Source organism: Carettochelys insculpta, chromosome 7 (genome assembly GCF_033958435.1).
Source record: "Carettochelys insculpta isolate YL-2023 chromosome 7, ASM3395843v1, whole genome shotgun sequence".
NCBI classification, from domain to species: Eukaryota; Metazoa; Chordata; order Testudines; family Carettochelyidae; genus Carettochelys; species Carettochelys insculpta.
Window position 1 is genome coordinate 62410202 of NC_134143.1, and position 19221 is coordinate 62429422.

The 19221-nt window shown below is 40.6% G+C and overlaps 1 protein-coding gene across 4 annotated transcripts in view; it reads right to left on the reverse strand.

The window, feature by feature from the left end:
- The window catches only part of ATRNL1 (attractin like 1), a 1060182-nt gene that overhangs the window by 886280 nt on the left and 154681 nt on the right, over nt 1-19221 (reverse strand). For all 4 annotated transcript variants that reach the window (XM_074999076.1, XM_074999077.1, XM_074999078.1 and 1 more), the window contains exons 10-11: nt 17631-17814; nt 5392-5546 (exon numbers count right to left, since the gene is read on the reverse strand). In XM_074999076.1, coding sequence (XP_074855177.1) covers nt 5392-5546; nt 17631-17814 — 339 coding nt within the window. The remainder of the gene's footprint in view (nt 1-5391; nt 5547-17630; nt 17815-19221) is intronic.

Consider the following 19221-nt stretch of genomic DNA (forward strand, 5'->3'; position numbering starts at 1 on the left):
ATTGAAAGAAAATTTAACAGTTGACCTAAATACTTCCCCTGCTCCAAGCCTACCAAACCTTTGACATCAGCCAGCTAAGTTACACATAATCACTTGAAAAATACATTTGTTTGCTTTTTCACACATGGTATTTAGCAACTTCTTGGCAGATTACCCATAAAAGGCAGGTCACTTTTATAAGAAATCAAAGATTATCACTGCCTTATGGAAGCTAGAAATTAGGTGATTCAGGATAGACATGGGAATCATAAAGCCTTTTGTTTTCTGTAGGCTCCCTAATGGAAAAAATACAGGCTAATAAAGCACATCTCTACCAGTCTAACGATTCTAGGTATGAGATCTTGTATGAAAAAAACTATCTTTCATAATTTGTACAACCAGAACATAGGAGGAGAAACACCTAAATCTGGTGAATATCAGATGCCAATAAATGAATGTATGATATTTAACCCCAGTACAACAGTAAAGCTATAACACTCAGGAGAGTGAAAAAAAACCCTCATACCAGCACCACCACCACCACCGACATAAGTGACAGTGTACACACTGCTATGTCAGCAGGAGAAGCTGGTACTGACATAGCTATGACCACTTATTGAAGATAGTTTAATTATGTCCATGTGACAGTTCTCTCCCTTTGACAGAGTGGATACACAATCATGCAGCTGTGCCCCTGTAAGCTGTCTAGGGTAGACAAAACTTGAGTGTCAGTACCTGCTATTTCCTCATATAATCCTCAGATTTTAGCAGCTGTTCTGCTTGCAAAAGCAGCTGTTCCTCTAAGTTTTCTGTCAAGCACAATATTTCACAATAGCAAGCTGACATGACTGTAGGAGGCAGCAGGATGAAATTGATTGTTAATAGCCACAGAAGAGAATTTAATCATGTTCGAACAAAAATTGGAAACTGCTCTTTTCTGAGATATTTCAGTAGCCAGTCACTTCTCTTTATCTCAATCCATAACACTATGTTTTCCTGCAGAAGATCTGCTTTGCACAGAGACTCTTCCAAATGTTCAAATATTTTCTTAACGTGATAAGCTGCTCGTTTCCCGAGGAGTCTCAAGACAGTCTTTTCCAGTGGAGTCATAAGCCAGTCAATGACAAATGAAGACAATATTCTCCTTAGGCAATTTCTTTTATTTTCCCTTTTAGATTCACAAATCTCACTGTATGAGCCATTCACTGAACAAAGACTACCAATAAGCCTTCAGGTTTTTTCATTAATCCATTGTGGAGATAATCGAAGAGGAAGAAAACTTAAAATGTTGTTCTATCCATGTTTAATTTTTAAGTCCAAAATTCATAGCTTTACTCAATACCCAAATGGAGGGAAATGTGTATTCCTTCCGTTGCATTTCCAACTGTACTTAAGAAGATGAGTATAATCTTTTATGGGAAACCTTATACTGTACCAAAGAATCCCAGAGGTCAGGGTTTCTCTTTTATAAGTGTTTCATGATTCACATCAGTAGTCTCAATGTAATTATTACAGTAATTCAGAAAAAAATATCAAAAAAGTTAAATTTTAGCAATATTTTAAATACACTAACATCTGTATTTAATATTTTAAAATTATTGTTTTCTAAATCTATTTTACTATTGCAATAGTTGTAACTATTTCCAACACCTTCAGAACTGTAAATGGTGGGTTTTAAAGAAGTCTTATTACAAAGGTGACCATCTGTCTCATTTTGGCCAAGACAGTCCAGTATTTGTGGCCAGCTGTCCTGATTATTTAAAAAAGCAGGTTGTCCCATACTTTGAGCTCCAGCATTCTTCTTGCTGGGCAGCCATGGCAGGAGAATGCTGCGCAAGCTCTGTCCAGCAGGTGCTGCTGTCAGGCACGACTCAGAGGCAGAGACACACATGAAGCCAGTGGTAACAGAGAGATAGCTGTGTTAGTCTATATACTATCAAACAAAAAAGCAGTCCAGTGGCACTTTAAGGACTAAGAAAATAATTTATTAGGTGATGAGCTTTCATGGGACAGACCCACTTCTTCAGACCATAGCCATACCAGAACAGACTCAATATTTAAGGCACAGAGAACCTTTGCTTTTTTGTTATGAAGTCAGTGGGAGGAGAGGCTGCCTGCATGTGATGGAGGGTTAGGTTTTGGTGAGTGGGTGGGAGGGCAGGGTGCCATGGAGTCTGCCAGCCCTTTCAGGTTGTGGGGCTGAAGCCCTAATCCCTGGCACCCCTTGCTCCATTGAAGCTGAGAGCTGCAGAGGTGAATGCCCAAGTTGGTGACCCCATGGGGCTAAGGACAGGAACCGAGGGCCGAAGCCCTGATCACTGGTGTGCCTGTCCCCAAAGTGACCTGAAGGCCAGCACACAACTCCGCTCAATCCCACAACCCAGCATGCTCCTACCCCTAGGCTGAAGCTCTGATCCCAGCTGTTCCCCCTCTCTCCTGTCAAGGAAGCCAGGACCTGTGGGACTGAATGCCTGAACCCTGGCAATGCCTGTGTGCCCTGCCCCCTCCAGCCTCCCCACCCCCCAAAAAAAATAAACCAACCAACCAACCTAAGTAACCGTGCAGTGCAGTTCCAGGGACTGACCTCTCTCCTCTCTCCCTGCGTCTGGTGAGCTCCCAGCCGCATTTTTTCATGTAGCCAGTAAGAGCTGCAGGGGTGGGGAACCCGGCAGGGCCCTCAGAGAGCAGGGGCTGCAGAGGAGCCTCCTGGCACACAGACTCTGGATACCCCATCCCTACCCCTGAGCTTTCGCCTGCACACACACGATTTCTAGCTATGCCTGCCTGCCCACAGCCCCTGAGCTACCCCCTGCCTGAAAGCAGCCCCTAGCTACCCCTTCCCTGCATCATGAACTGCCAACTTCCCTCCACAGCCCCTAGATACCCACTTCCTGCACCATGAGCTACTCCTTGTCCACACACTGCTTCTAGCTGCCCCCTTCCTGTACCCTGATCTACCTCCTGGCTGCATATAGCCACAAGCTACCCTCTGCCCCTCCCCTGAGCTAGCTTCCTAAACACACACAGCCTCTTTCGAGATATACCTATCTCATAGAATTGGAAGGGACCTCAAGAGGTCATTCAGTCCAGTCCCCCGCCCTCATGGCAGGACAAATCACCACCCTTCCCTGAACCCTGAGCTGCCTGTACACATTCCCTAGCTAGCTCCTACCCACATGCAGCTAGTTCCTCTTTCCGCTCCCTGGGATGTCTTCAAGCTTTTTGAGCTGGGCCTTCCCCCCCATCCCCCGCACCACACACACATGCCACAGCCAAACCAAGCTAGGTGCCCTGCTGGCACGAATGGAGTGGAGGTGGCGCTGCCTCCCTGGTCCTGCCATATGGAGCTTTGAGTATGAGGTCAAGGTCAAAAGGCACTTTGCCACCGCACTCCACCCCCCACACATCACATTGGCTGTAGTTGGGGGAGGGTATCACATAGTTGTAACTGATTGCCATTGAACTTGCTTGAATTTGAATGATTTTTACCAGGTGTCCCATATTCATCACAGGGAAATGTGGTCACCCTACTCATTACACAATGAGTATGAACACAGCCAGCACTATCACAGTTTCATTTAGTTTGAAACAGAAAGTGAACATATTATCTCAGATCCTCTAGCATGCTCACAAAATCACAGAAATTCAGGGACCTCACAGATCATCCGGTCCAGCTCCTTGTGCTCAAACATTCCTGATGGATGTTTGAGGCAGATTTATATTACACATATCCAGGTCCTCAAACTAGTTTAATTGGCTTGAGTTACAGTTAGCCCATCCTAACATAAATAATGAACATCTGGTTGCATACTCTCAACACAGGGGCTGTTGTGGCCACACTAGTGGCTATGGTAATACGGCACTTCAGAATATGCTAATAAGAGCCTCATTAGCATAATGGTGGCTGCGCGCGCTTCGAAACTGCCGGTTTCGAAATGCACGCCACTTGAACAAGCAGGGGCTTTTTGAAACAATCTCCCTGATTCCCAAAACCAGATGGGAAGAAGGGGCTTTAGAATTCAGAGGGTCATTTTGAAAGGCTCCAAGCTTCACAGGCAGCATGCATTTTGAAACTGGCAGTTTCATGCACAGCCACTATCATGCTAATGAGGCACTGCATATTCATCGAGGCACCATCTTAGCCACATTACCAGAGGGGCTAGTGTGGCTACAGCTAGGGTATTTTATCACTCAACATCCCTGTTGCTGGTATAGCAGAGCAAAGGAGGGATTGTGGCTGGAAAGCTCCTGTATTATATTGATCAGCTAACAGAGAGGAAGCCGTGCTAGTCTATACACTATCAAAACAAAAAGCAGTCAAGTAGCACTTTAAAGACTAGCAAAATAGTTTATTAGGTGAGCTTTCATGGGACAGACCCACTTCTTCAGACCAGTCTGTCCCACGAAAGCTCACCTAATAAACTATTTTGCTAGTCTTTAAAGTGCTACTTGACTGCTTTTTGTTTTGATTGATCAGCTACTGTATCTTTGGCTTCATGCAGCCCTAATACTTACGAAAGTGACAGCAGCCCCTCAAGCTACAGCAACACAATACCTCCACCCAAGCCTCAGTCCCCTTCCAGAGTCAGCACCTCACATCCCCTCCTGCAGTTCTGCCCCAGAGTCTGGAATCTCTCTCCCCCCCACCCCACCCCTGTGTGTGTGTGTTCAAATAGTTTTGTGTAGAATGCAGCTCTCAAAATATTTTGATCTAGGACAAAAACAAAAAAATGGCTCATCTTTCAATGGTTGCAGACCCCTAGTCTGAATTATCCTACTTGACTGCCTTACTCCCAAAACTTTCCATGTCACTTTCAAAGAGTACTATCGACAAAATCTGTACATTCTGATTTATTCTACTATGCTTCTATTTTATAGAATTTTATCACCACAAATAATCAGTCTTTTACATCATAATTTTTAGTTTCTCCAGTTAAGATTTTAATAACAATGAAATGTACTGATTGTTGTGATGAATTTGGAAATAGGGTTTTGTGAGATAACTCATGGTGCAGCGAGTGAATACTTCGAGGGAACTTCCAAATGGAGAATTAAGTTGAAGGAAAAAAATAGCATTCTGGGTATATTTTCAGGAGTAAGGTATTTTAACCACTGAGAAATAGAGAGACTCACTTTTTTGGCTTGTACCCCATATCTAAGAAATGCCACAAAAGTGCTAATGGAAACAAAAACAAAAAACAAAGCAAAAAAAGGGCCACAAAAAACAAGCTTTGTCACATATCCTAAAAAATAAAAACAAAATAAAACTTTTAAACTTTAATCTTTCAAATGTAAGAGATACACAGACCTTTTGTGAATGAGTTCTTAATGAGAACATCTTCTATGCTTCACAAATCAAGGTTGTGATTCTTAAATCCTACTTGATAATTAATGCTTACATACAGTACTTACCTATGTCATATGCCAGAAAGTCAGCAGAAAAGCACTTTGCACCATTACTCAGAGAAGTGTCATTATGGGTGTTCCCACCAAAAATCAGCATAGCTCCACTTATTAAGACAGCTGAGTGAAGATACCTTGCAAAACCACTCTCTCTCAAAATAGTCCTAGAAAATACAAGAATAAAATAATGCATTACAAAGTCTTAAAAGCTTATCTCTTTTATAATAGACAGCAGTTGTAGCTAGGGTTCCTACATAAAATACAAGAAGTCCAGTAAAATTAAGTAGGAAATTCAGTGAATCATGATGATCATTTCTGAGATAATAAATTTGTTCATATTGTAGTAAATGTTTCTAATTCAATAAAGAATCAAAATCATAAGATACATTTCATTATTTTATTACCTGATTCACCTAAAAAAATTAGGTCAGCTATGCATTAGTCAGGAAATATAGCGGTCTAAAAGAAGATTAATTTTAACCCCAAAATGCTAGAGAAAAAAAACAGTTATTTGCCTTTCATTACTGTTACTCTGAGATATGTTGCACCCCATCAATGAGCTACATTATCAGGACGTTACCCACAAAGTCTCTGGATGGTGCATGAGCTCTGATTTACTACACAGACAACTTTTCCAGAGGGTTTCTGTAACATGACAAGGCAGCTGCTGATCTATATGGACTACTATTATGTTGTTGCAGTGTGCCCTGTTATTAATTATGCATGCAAGACTAATACCTGGGCAGAGAGATTAAAGGGCTTTGATTTTGTCTAGATAAAAAGTCAGAGCTCAGCAAATGTCCAGAGTATGGAGCTTTGTCTGTCTTTATGGAAATACAGCTTTGCAAAGAAATCTGGGAAATTTATAGATTGGGTGAGGCAAAATAATCAGACTCTACTTTGGAAAGAAGCTTAGAGTGGCCTAAGCTGCACCTTGTCCTGGAAGAAAACAGCATATGGAGGTTTTGTTACTAGGACATGCCGCTCTCCTATCCTCCTAGTGATGCGGTTACCAAAAAGCTATCATCAGTGAAAGGCGTAACCAACTGTTAACAGGAGGCTAATGATTGAAAGGGGAACCCCGTAAGTACTGATACTAAATTCAAATCTCAATGTGGAGTAGGGCCTGTAATGGTTCATTCCATCCAGATCTTTTGAGAACCTGGTAGTCACTGACAGTTCTTGCTACAATATGGAAGTAAAATGCTGAAATTGCAGCCAGGAATACCCTTGTGGCTATTTCAGTTGTCACAAATAGTCCAAGATTTTTGAAGCGTGGTCTGCACAGATAACAGACCGCCCATGGTGAATTGCCCCGACAGAATACTGTTTCTGAACACAAGTAGCCCTTGTGGAAAGTGTCCTATTATTAAGTGAGACATTTTGAATGCTTTCAGATCAGTGTGAATCTTCAGGTTCTAGCTACTGAGGAACTGGACCATAAAGTTGGCAATTTGGGTGTAACAATCAACTGTGATCTTGCAATATCAGGTTCCTGACTAAAGGCAGGGGAAGATGTTCCTTGACTGATAGCTGAATATCATAGTTATTTTGCCCAAAATGCTACCATGAGTATCATTTTGTCTCGGTCCTGCTTCAGCTTGAGGATGGCCTTGGAAATAAGGGGTGCAGGGAGAAGACAGGGATAGGAACAGAACAGGTTGTTGTCCCTCGGAGAAAGAAACACCCCTGAGATAGAACTTGGGTGGTGGCCTGCCCTAAGATTGTAAAGGGTGCAGTTCTGGTTGGTTTTGACTAAATCCATTGTGAGGATTCCTCCTATCTGAACTACTGATCTTCGAAAACGTGTGTTTAGGGACCATACATGATGCAAGATGAAGGGTATACTTAATCTGTGCACTATGACGTTCTGAACTACAGCAGGTGTGATGCTATAAGCAACACGGAATTTTACATAAGACATTCTGCAGCTTGACTGCCTCCTGCCAGAGGCTCTTTAATATGGCTTTCCTGCTGCTTGATACTGTGCGCCACAGTGGTGGTGTTACTAGGATTTATTTGGATAGCTCTGTTGTATAAATGGGTAAGAACTGGTGATCCACAATGGAGTTTGCTCTTAGCTCTAGAATATTATTTGTAGTCCCATGTCTTGACTGGGCCACTAGCTCTGAGCTTCCAATCTCTCAGGTGGCCTCCCCACCCACAGCTGATGCATCTATTTTCAGACTCATGAAAAGAAGAGGCAGGGAGAATGAGTCCTCTGCAGAAGTTACTGTGGCTGATTCAGTGAGGATAATATTTTGCCAGGGACACATACCAAGTAATCAAGTATCAGAGGGGTAGCCGTGTTAGTCTGGATCTGTAACAGCAACGAAGGGTTCTGTGACACCTTATAGACTAACAGAAAAGTTTTGAGCATGAGCTTTCGTGAGCCTTCATTGCTATATCAAGCAATGTAGCTCAAAGCAGTAATACTGACTTGAATCATGACTGCATCCCTTGGAGATCGGGGTTAATATAATTGCATAAAACCATATGATCCAAGAGATTGAAGCAATCTCTTGCTGATGTCTAAGGGGGACACAGACGTCTACAGTGGCTAGGAATTTTACTGGCAGCAGAAAGGCCCTGGTTAGGGCTGAATCCAGATCTGCTTCTCTAACCCAAACATATTGTAGATATGGTCTCATCTAGTGGTACTGAAACCACATACAGAGAGAATAATGAGTCCACTCTACAGCCTTAGTTAACAGCCAATTGGCTTTTTAGCTCATGCAGTAGAGGCTTATGTTCCAGAGGTCCCACTCACAGATGATCAGGGTCTGCTGGTGTTACACTTTGATAAAGTCTCTGGGTGTGGGGAGGGGGTTGCTATGGACAATTTCTCTGTTAATTCCAGGCCTAGACATTAAATAGCTGGAGCATTCAATACATGCATTTCTCAACCTCCTGAAAGGAACATTTCCACAGCACTCAATCATCATGGTAAGCATCCCAAACTGAAATGGAGCCACCATTGCCATGCATTTCATGAAGACCTTCAGTGCAGATGATATGCTAAAGAAGAGAACTGTAAACTGGACATGGTTTCCTCTTGCTCTGAGCATTAGACATTTATTTTCTATGGCCAGAGTGAATGACAACATGCATATATGCATCCTCTATGACAGCATACCAATCTCTCAGAAGTAATGAAGGGATAATATCTCCAAGGGACATCATGTGGAACTCATAACATTTTGATTTACTTATTTGGTACCAAAGGTCCACAGTAAACCTGAGAGAGCCTTTTACTCTTTTGTTAGGAAGTACTAATTCCAAGGACTACTTCTGTGGCTCCCAAAGAATGGAGATGCTGCTCTACTTTCCTCAGAACTGACTTGAAAGATGAGAACCTGCAAAGGGACAGGGGAGGTGAGAAAAATAGGAACTGGAACCTAATTCCACCATGCTTAGCACTCAACTGGTGGAGGTGAGGGATAGCCACACATATAGGAAATGTAACAACATACTTCAGGGATACTGAGGGTAAACAGGTAATATCTGGTATAGTATGCATACTTTTCTTGATGAAGTCAAATGGGCTGTTAAAAGACATGCGACTTCCTGGATAAGAAAGAAGTGCAGGTGGGTGGAGGAGACTTCGAGATTATACTGATCCAGCTCTCTAGGAAACTACTAGTATAAGTGAGGATGAAACTTTGTTCTCTTCCCAGATGGTCTACAGAAAGTGATTTCAACACTGCCCTTTTAATGCATGCAGTGCCTCAACTGATTCAAAATAAATCACAGCTCATGTGGTGGAGATCTTCAGCGGTCTATTGGACTCTGGTGAGAATTCACAAAGCCTGGAGCCATAAATCTGCTGCATGGCTACTGCCCTGGCCATGACTCTGCCAGCTGAGTAGACTGCATCCAAAGAAATATGTACAGCAGACTTTGTGACCGCATGGCTTTCTTCAGAGACAGACTGAAGTTCAACCTTGGAGTCTTCAGGAAGTGTTAAGGAATTTCAGGATGGCATCCCACCATGAATATTTACAATGGCCAACAGAGCCTGATGGTTTGCTATGCAACAGTTTAACCCTTAGCTGAAGATATTTTCTGACAAAGAGGGTCAACTTTAGAAAAAAAAGAAATCTCTGAACTTAGGAGGCACTTTTGTATCCCCAGGGACATAGCCATCTCTTTCAGGAGTACCTGGTAGACCTTAAACTCATCCATTACTAGAAAAGATTATTTCAGTATCAGGGCCTCACTTGCTGTGGAACATGACATATGCAAAGGGGCGCAGGTTACAACCATCTTAGTGCTGGTTGAGAAATGCAGATGCATAAGGCCTGATGGAAGTCAATAAGAGACAATCCTGACCCTTTTCCCCTCCGTCAATGCCAATATAAGGGTCAAGCACCTATCAGTACTGTAACAAGGAGTCTTTGCCCATAGAGATATATTTCAGTGATAAAGCATTTGGTTGATACTGACTTCCAGTGGTATGTCAGTTCTAGATGGGCAGTATCCCTCTAATTTCTCTCGTGCAGTGGAGAAGATAAACTACAATCTGGAGGCATCCACCATGATATCCAATAGGGACAGTGATGGGTTTGGCACCAGGCCAGGTCAGACCAGACAATTGTGTTTAAACTCAGTCCTTCAATACTTCAATCTGCTCTTGTCAAGATGAGTCCTGTGAAAGCAACAATGATCCTCAGAGAATGACTGGGATTCCTGTTCTGGGAAACACCGTAGGGAAGGACGAGTATTCCACAGCCCAGGGATGCATGCTATCGGGGCAGCATTACTGGAGACTGGGATCAAGACAACAGATAACATCAAGGGCTTCCTGGATATCGGCACATGAACAGAGGCACAGACATTAGCAATGGTCTCGGAACCAGCTTCATAATCAAAGTTTGCTGTTCCAGTCCTGAAGCTGTTGGTACCACAGTGGATCCAGACACTGAAGGCTACATACACCTTTGAGACAGCTGCCACAAGACACTTGTTCCATGTCTACATGGGCAGCTTCTGGCGACAGAACAGCCCTTTTGTTGACAAAACTTGCTAAGTATCTATACAGCTCAAGCACTATGTCAAGAGTTTGTTGACAAAACTCAGCTGTTCAGTCAGCAGCATAATCCCCATTCCCTATCAGGAATAGCGCCTCTGTCAATAGTGTTTTGTCAAAGGAGTGCCTGTGCAGACAGTTCTGTCGACAGAGAAGGCTCCCTGTTGCAGAACTTCCAGTTGGCCGTTTTGTTGAGAGAGGGCAGGGCAGTGTGGCTTCTTCCTGTTGCTAGAACAGATTGTTCTTTCAATCTGCTTTCATGTTGAAATGCAATCTGTTGACAGAGGTTCTGCAGGGGTTTCTCTGTCAATAGTGACTTCTGCCAACAGAGGCTGCCCATGTAGATGTAACCTAACAGTCTGAGTAGCTGGTAAGGGTAGTGCCACGTTCATGAGAGCTTTCTCAGCTGTACAGGCCTCTCCTACCAAGACAGATCTTTGTCATGCTTTGATCAAGGGTGACATCTCTAGTGTCTTCTCTATAAAAAGTAGCAAACCTTGACATTCCTGGAAGATCAGGTCCATCTAGCTCAGTTTCCTGTCTTCCAATGGTGGCCAATGTCTAATGTCCCAGAGGGAATGAATAGAACAGGTAATCATTACGTGATCCCTCTCCTGTCACCCATATCCAGCTTCTAACAAATAGAGGCTAGGGACACCATTCCTGGCCATCCTCAGTGATAACCATTGACAGATTGATCCTCCATCTATAAGTTCTTTTTTGAACCTTGTTAAAATCCTGATCTTCACAGCATCCTCTGGCAAGGAGTTCCAGGTTCACTGTGCACTGACGTGAAGAAATACTTCCTTTAGATTGTTTTTAACTTGCTATCTATTAATTTCACTTGTTTAATGGAAACAAGTAACTATTTTTCCTTAGTTAACTTCCTCCATACCAGTCATGAATTTATAGACCTCTAATCATCCCCTTTATTTTCTAATATGAAAAGTCCCAGTCTTTATAATCTCTCCTTGAATGGCAGCTGTTCCGGACCCCTAATCATTTTGTTGCCCTTTTCTGATTTTTTTCCCAATGCCAAGATACCTTTTCTGAGATGAGGCAACCACCTCTGTATACAGTATTCAAGACGTGGGCATACCATGATTTATATATGGGTAATAAGATATTCTCTGTCTTATTTTCTATCCTCCCCACGCCCTTTCTTTTTTTAAAGAAGGCAAAATAAAAGGACAGACATGTAGACAGCAAGAAGCCATTTGAGGAACACAAACTAGCAAAAAATATTAACTGGAAATTCACAGAGGAATAACAGATAGCCTTCTCTGACCATTGAGTACAAACAGTAAGAAGGAATAGAAAGGTATGTGTGCCACCTCCATCTTCTATACCCTCAACGCAGAACAGAAGCAGCACCAAGGCCTTTCTTCAGACTAGATAAGACTGCCACCAGATAAGAACTTCCTCTATATTGCTTCCAGTCACAAGACCCAAACCTACAAACCCTCATCCATGTAAGTAGTTAAATAGGCTGCTGGATCAAACCTTTACAATGAATTACATTACTATACTCTGCATAATCACATAATTAAACCATCTTGCCATTAAACTTCATATTAACATTTTTCTAACTGCATAACATAGTTGCCCTAGAAGTGCACTGATATTTTTACATCATTGTGGTTCCCTTAAGTGACAGTATGTCTCAACACTTTCATATGATGTCAGTCAACTAAAAATTAGAGATACTATAAAAAAAATTATTACGAGTAAAGAAGATGTGAGGTGGGTGTTGAACCTGAATACAGAATCTTGCCCTTCAAAAACTTTGTAAAAATATTATAAAAAGAGACTAATGACTAACTAAAGTACCAATTTTTTTCTTTAATGCTAATAATAGAGAATAAGTCAGCACATCCATGAGCATAGCCATACCTTTCACACTACTTCCACTTTTATCTTCCATATTTTAATTCAGTGTGGGTTGCCTTTTTTTGTTATTTATGTGGCAAAATTTTTTATAATTTTTGGCCTAACTTCTTAATGTTTTATGGCAAACATTTTTCCAGTACATTTTTCTTGCTTTTAAAATTATTTGAGTGCCAAAAATGTGCCAGATGTCTGATAACTACCATTATATATATATGGTCCAGCCCATAACAATGTGCAATCCCATTTTTAGAAGATTTACAAATATAGTTGTAAGCGTGCAAAAAATCATGTTTTGAAGTATTGAAGAACAAGACTAAAAATAATAAGATCACATGCTTACTCAGCTCAAAGAGGCACGTATACATCTTGATAATCAACAATCCTTTTATTTTCCCCTCTTCTCCCATCACTCTTCATAGGCAAGACAGCAAAAATTAATTTTTGGGAGGTATCTGAATGAGGTGAGCAGTAGCTAGGAGAACGGGTTTAGAGAAGGCTCAATAAGCAGAAGGTAGCATGGAAGAAGATCAAAGATGTCAGAGAGAAGATGATGAACAGGATATTGTGACTGAAATCAACAGTGGAATGGAGCCATGATGGAATGCAGAAGATGAACATTTACAGTAGATACTCAATTTATGTTTACACCATATTTTTCATTTTCTATCCTGTATATTCTGAAGACTCAGCTATATTATATCAGCTACAAACAGCCTACATGGACTTTCTAGTATCTGGAGATTAGCCAGACAGAGGTATCAACTACACTTTACACCAGAAGCCAGAGTGAAGACGGTACACAAGGTACTACAAAAGGAGCTATTCCACCAGAAAATTCCCCTCTACTGGGAGACTAAAGATGGGTTTAAGGCTATTAGAGCAGTGACAAAGTTTGATATATGTATGAATCTAGTCCAATAGCTTCTTTTTTCATGGTCACATAATAGTATTAATTGTTGATTGAGTGTGTGTGTGTGTGTGTGTGTGTGTGTGTGTGTGTGTGTGTGTGTGTGTGTGTGTGTGTGTGTGTGTTCCCATATTTAAAACCTACATATATTAGGCAGGTGTTGCAAAACTAACAAGACCCATGCTTAACTTTCACATCAATCTCAATGCTTCTCAGTGTTCCATTTGCATGTTATCTGTTTACACGGTAAATGGCCTAGAGCATAAATTGTTTTATTCATACCTGTGTGTTACCTTCCTGGCATAATGATGGTGCTATAAAGCTAAAAACAATGACACTTCTGAAGTTCCCAGTAAAAAGTCAAGTTTTGCCCAATTACTACATTGCAGTATTCTGAAATCCAGTTACTTTGCACTTTATGTGTAAGACCATTATACTATATCTTAGCTGTCACTGTATGGTAATTTTGATTGAGAGCTCACATAACTGTGACAAACAGATACAAAATTAAAAAGAAAATCACAAAAATATCAAAAAAGATATACTAACTCTATATATATATATAAAGAGAGCAAGAGAGAGAGCTGACATTTCTGTTAATTGCTGAAAAATATTTACTTAACCTTTGCCACTGCTGTTCTTTGAGAAATGTTGCATGAGTCCATCACACTGAAGATATGTGTGCACCTAGTGCAACAGTGCCAGACAGTTTCTTCAACCAGCACATGCAAGGGCAACCTTACCCATATCTAAGCCCTAATGCAGTAAAGTCAGTGTATAAAGGCACAGCCATTATGCCCCATTCTCTCAAAGAACAGTTATAGAAAATTAACCATTGTTTCTTCTTTAAGGGCTTTAATATGCTTATTACATTGGTGAAAGCATGGGAAAGGAAACTGGTATGTGGTCTCAACTGCATCTTGTCCCTCTATAAAACCACATACAACAGATCAATGACCAACGCATTCAGCTTATCTACGTCTTCCCCCAATCCCCTGCCCTGAAGAAGGTGATGGCCACTATAAAGGCAACCTTCACTGATGTTTAAAAATGAGAGCATCATGCCAGTGGCACAAAGACAGGACCCATAAACACAAACAACAACAAATTCAAATAAAAAAAGGTGTTGGGTCTTTAATAGGTAGAAACTATTTAATCCCCTCAGTGATATGATCATGGAGCAGTAAGTAAAAAATATTTTACCATGAGTGACTTTTGAGGGTTCACCCAGGCAGCAAGGGTTTTGGTTACTGTCTGCCCTGTAATCCTAGCTGTCATGTGGCTTTGCAACACTTGTCCAGAGCTCTGATCCCCGTAGCCAGCCAGCAGCTCACAAGCACTACCCTAGCTTGGGCCAACCTGGTTATTCCTTACAGTCTGACCTTAGTAGACTTCCAGCTCGGAAATCGCTCCCAAAATCATTCTGCTGCAGGTTCATTTCCTCTCATGGGACCCTCACAAAGGAAGTGTTAGGTTCACTTACTTCTCAGCAGCGGTAGAGAACCTTTCTTGGGCTGGGAGCCACTGACCCACAGAATAGATGAAGCGTAACAAGTTTATTGGACACTGATATTTTATTTGGGGTGCCTACTTCTGCCCCAGAAGATAAGCCAGGAATTGGCACAAAGCCTGAAGTGGGGGTACACTAATAGACTGCTCCAGAGACTATGACCTTGGCTGCTGCAGCTGCACGAACTTTGGACAAGCGTTCTTAATGTGCTAGTAAGGCTAGATGAATCTCTAAGGAACTTCAGTGATGAAGTGGGGGTTCAGATGCTGATCTCAGGTCTGCCTCCCTGAGAATGTATTGGAGGCACTCTTCTGTTTCTCTGTCCTAGCCTTGAACCCACACCAAATGGACTTAACTGCCTAGGTGAGGGTCACATTAAGACCACAAGTGGTAGTAATTAAGTAGTACAGACTTTCTGAACCCCACACACAGTTTTAATCCCACAGTTCTTGGCATTGATCCTCTTGATACTGAGCAAGACCCAGAGGCCTGTTAAGTGAAACTGAAAGCAAGACTGCAAAGAAAACTAAAATTATAATGAAAATAATAAAGAACTGAATGTCAAGGGGCAAAAAAAAAAAACTAAGAGATAGTTAAGTAGCTCACAAGAAGTACAAATGCTCCAACCACCAAACATAGAAGGTGAAATGAGGTAATGCTGGGAAACTGCCCTCAATAACCTTGCTTCACAACATGGGTTGCATTGCAACTGGCAGGACCATTTTCTAGACACCACCTGGAAAAGCTGTCCAGCATCAATCCTGGTGAGGCCTGCAGACGCCTGGTGTAACGGACACATAAAGCATTCAAAAAAATAGAACTTGTTCTTGCCTTCTAGACACAAACACACCAAATGCAAGCAATGCTCATAAACCTGAAAAACAATAAATAGTAACTTATTCCCCAAGATAAACCATGATGCTCACAATGTATCATTGACTAAGATTGGTCCTTTACATGGCATCCTTATCTTAACTGCCATCAGTAATGCCTATGAAACTTTCAATAATCTGATACACATACATTGGAGTGAGCCACAGCACATTTTTCAACAGGCAGAATTCCACATTTTATATATATCCCTCTGTATTTTAAACAGTGCATGTGAGATAAGGACCAACTATGGAGATAATTTTATAGAAGTGGAAGCTAAAGACATTGTTATATTATATTAACTAGTTAAGATAATTCTTTGGCATTATAAATGCCACAATTATTGTAATTTAACAAAAAATAGTTGTAGTGCCTTGGCAGTCTTTTTGAAAAGCTCATCTGTATTTTAAAAAGTCACTAATGATTTCATTGTATTACTGAATGCGTCCTCAAAGAGAGACGATGATACTGTTTTCCTTTTCTAAGCCAGTGGAAAAAGCCTTTAGCTATGAATGATTACAGTAAGATTGTATTAGAATTTGCTTGCTTAAAAATAGACAAAAAGGAGAAAAATTCTTCTGTTGATATTGCCAAATTGCCATGAGTGAGTGGCATTTAAAATACACATTCTGCAGTCAAATCAAACACACATTTCTTAACATTTTCAACATGATGACCCCAGAGCAAACCTTCTGCCCTTTAAATGAAGTCAGCAATGCCTATGGCAAAATACTAAATTGAAGGAATAAAATGTTCAAATACAGAGCTTGACTTTCAAACTACTCTGAGGCGAAAAACTCAAAGGTCAGTTTGTGCATAAAACACAAACAGCATTAATAAATTACAGTAGACATGTGGGGCATATAATTAATTTTTAATATTGTGTAAGTACACTATCAATTATATGAATGTTTTTAAAAATCATATCAGTCCAGGCTAATAGTCCATATCTTTTTCTGCAGCACCACAGAAATTTCTTTTAAACAGGAACATCAGCCTCCTGCCAATGAGAGGTGATGGAGGCAATCTTACACCTTCAAGACTGCTGGCTGAATGTTCTACATAGTTGCATTTCCAGGACTCATCTAACCTCCATCTACCCCTCACCACAGGTACAAGCAGGACTGGAGAATAATTCAGGCAGCAAGAGTGGTTAGGGAGGGGTTTTAGCCAGTGAACCCCAAGCCATAGCAGCATTTCGCAACAGCCTTCCCTTCCCTTCCCTTCAAGCTACACTGAGAAGAAAGATGTGGTGATGGCTCAAGATGTGATCAATTGCGCTTTAGATGGAGTTCCAGATACAATCAACTGTGCCTGGGCCAACAGGCTGAGATGTAATCAGTTGTTCTTTGGGGGAAAGACGGGTGTGGGGAAATGGACAAACAAGACAATGTGGATGGAAAAAGGGGCTGAAGAAAACCCATACTGCCACCAGCCTCCCAACACTTTCTCTTTCACTCTATTAGAGGAAAAGATACTGAGTGAGACTGAGCCCACAGATGTCACCATCCCGTTATTATTTGTGTTACTAGAGCACACAAAGGCCTGAATCAGGAATGGCAGGAAGATATTTAAAGACTAACAAAATGATTGATCAGGTGATGAGCTTTCATGAGACAGACCCACTTCTTCAGATCCACAGAATTTGTTGTTCAGGCACACATATGCAGTACAGAGGTCCAAAAAAAAATCACAATAAAAACTGACAAATCAAATGAATGTGTTTGATTTGTCAGGGTTTTTTTTTTTTTTTTGCAATATTTTGGACCTCTGTACTATGTATCTGGGTCTGGACTGGAAATTCTAAAGATCTGAAGAAGTGGGACTGTCCCATGAAAGCTCATCAACTAATAAATCATTTTGTTAGTCTTAAAAGTGTTACATAATTGCTGTTTTGTTTTGTTAGAACACAGACTAACACAGCTACCTCTCTGTTACTAAAGAAGCTATTGTAAATGTTTTTCTATAGCATATGTTTAACTCACCAACAATTTTACATTATTTTTATCTTAATTTACCATTCTCTTAATTCTACTTACCATGTCCTCGTATTAACTTCATATCTATAAAGGTCATCCACCAATCCATACTTATTTCCAGGTAATGCTTTGTATCCACCATGAACATAAATTGATTTTGTCATTTCATCAAAGACACTAGTATGGCCGTATCCACCTTGCACAATTGCTCCTTTTGTTTCTGGCACAAGCCATGAGTTTGACCCTGGAAGAGACATACAAGACATAAAATACTCTAATTCTGCAAGGACCTAATTCTGGGAGAAGTGTGTACTTAGCATGAGTACTCCAAATGAAATTAGCTGTGAAATCAGCGATCAACAGTTCACATCTTTGAAACAATGCAGAAATATTGGATAAGTTATTCATATTTTTCAATATTTTAAATGGCATTGGCTCTTGTTAAAACACCTCTGTGTAAATGTAAAACATTTTAAAACTATAATACAATTAATTATATTTAGGCAGACATTTAATTTTTATAATGTCATACTCTGAAGGCTAGGCACATGCTTTCCCAAATGAAATAAATAACTTCCATAAAATAGAAGTAATTTTCATTGTCCTGCATCCGTTTACAATACATGGACATGCACAGAGTAATACATTTGGCATCATGTAATGTTTTGTTCGTTTGTGTTGCTATAACTTGTAAGCAGCAGCTGCAGCTAAGATTAACTCCAATCCAACTGTTCAGACATAAGTGATTACACCAACAAACAGTAAATACCCTTTTGCTGATCACAACTGGATCACAGCCCACAATAAGCATTTATATAAACTTAATTCCTATACATTCAGAAAAACAGAACTATCAAGGGCAAATGGCAGTACCATTGCCTGGTAATTATAAATTTACTTTACTTTCCTCAAAATTTGAAACACGCTGTTATCATCTACTTCATCTATGAAAACTTTCCATGTTCTACAAGATTGTCTTTTGGGTAAATATGCTTTATAACAACCAGATAAAACTACATTTTATATTTAAAGAACCCCATCAACCTGTATATCATATTTCTGTCTATATTTAATCTAATATAGTTATCTGCTATATTTATAAGTAACATGTAAAACCACCAAAATGGAAAGAAATTGGGAACAAAAAATTTCCCCCAATTTGTTTATTCTGTACATTTGATCATTTGTTCTGTGCAACACAATTTCCGCTGCTTTATTGATGGCCAATTGCATTTTCTGTCCCACATACTAACATAATGACATCGTTCATTTCACCTCTCAAGAGAAGGTCAGTGGCATGCTCTTTTCCTGGCTCTTCAATATTAACAGAGATACCAGCTGAAGCGATGACATGCAAGCATGTGCACAAAATGGAAGCAGAACAACAGCTTGACAAGGTCCTGGCTGGGATGACTTAGGTGGGGTTGATCCTGCTTGAAGCAGGAGACTGGACTAGATGACCTCCTGAGGTTCCTTCCAGCCCTATGATTCTGTGATTCTATGATTGAATACATTTAGTGCTGTTGCTCTACTTTTAATTTTTTAATAAGATCTTATAAATATCTGCAGGGCAATAAAAGAAAAAAATTCTGTGTACTTTACTTAACCCATCAATTCAGTTATGCACTTGAGTATGTACTTACACTCAAGA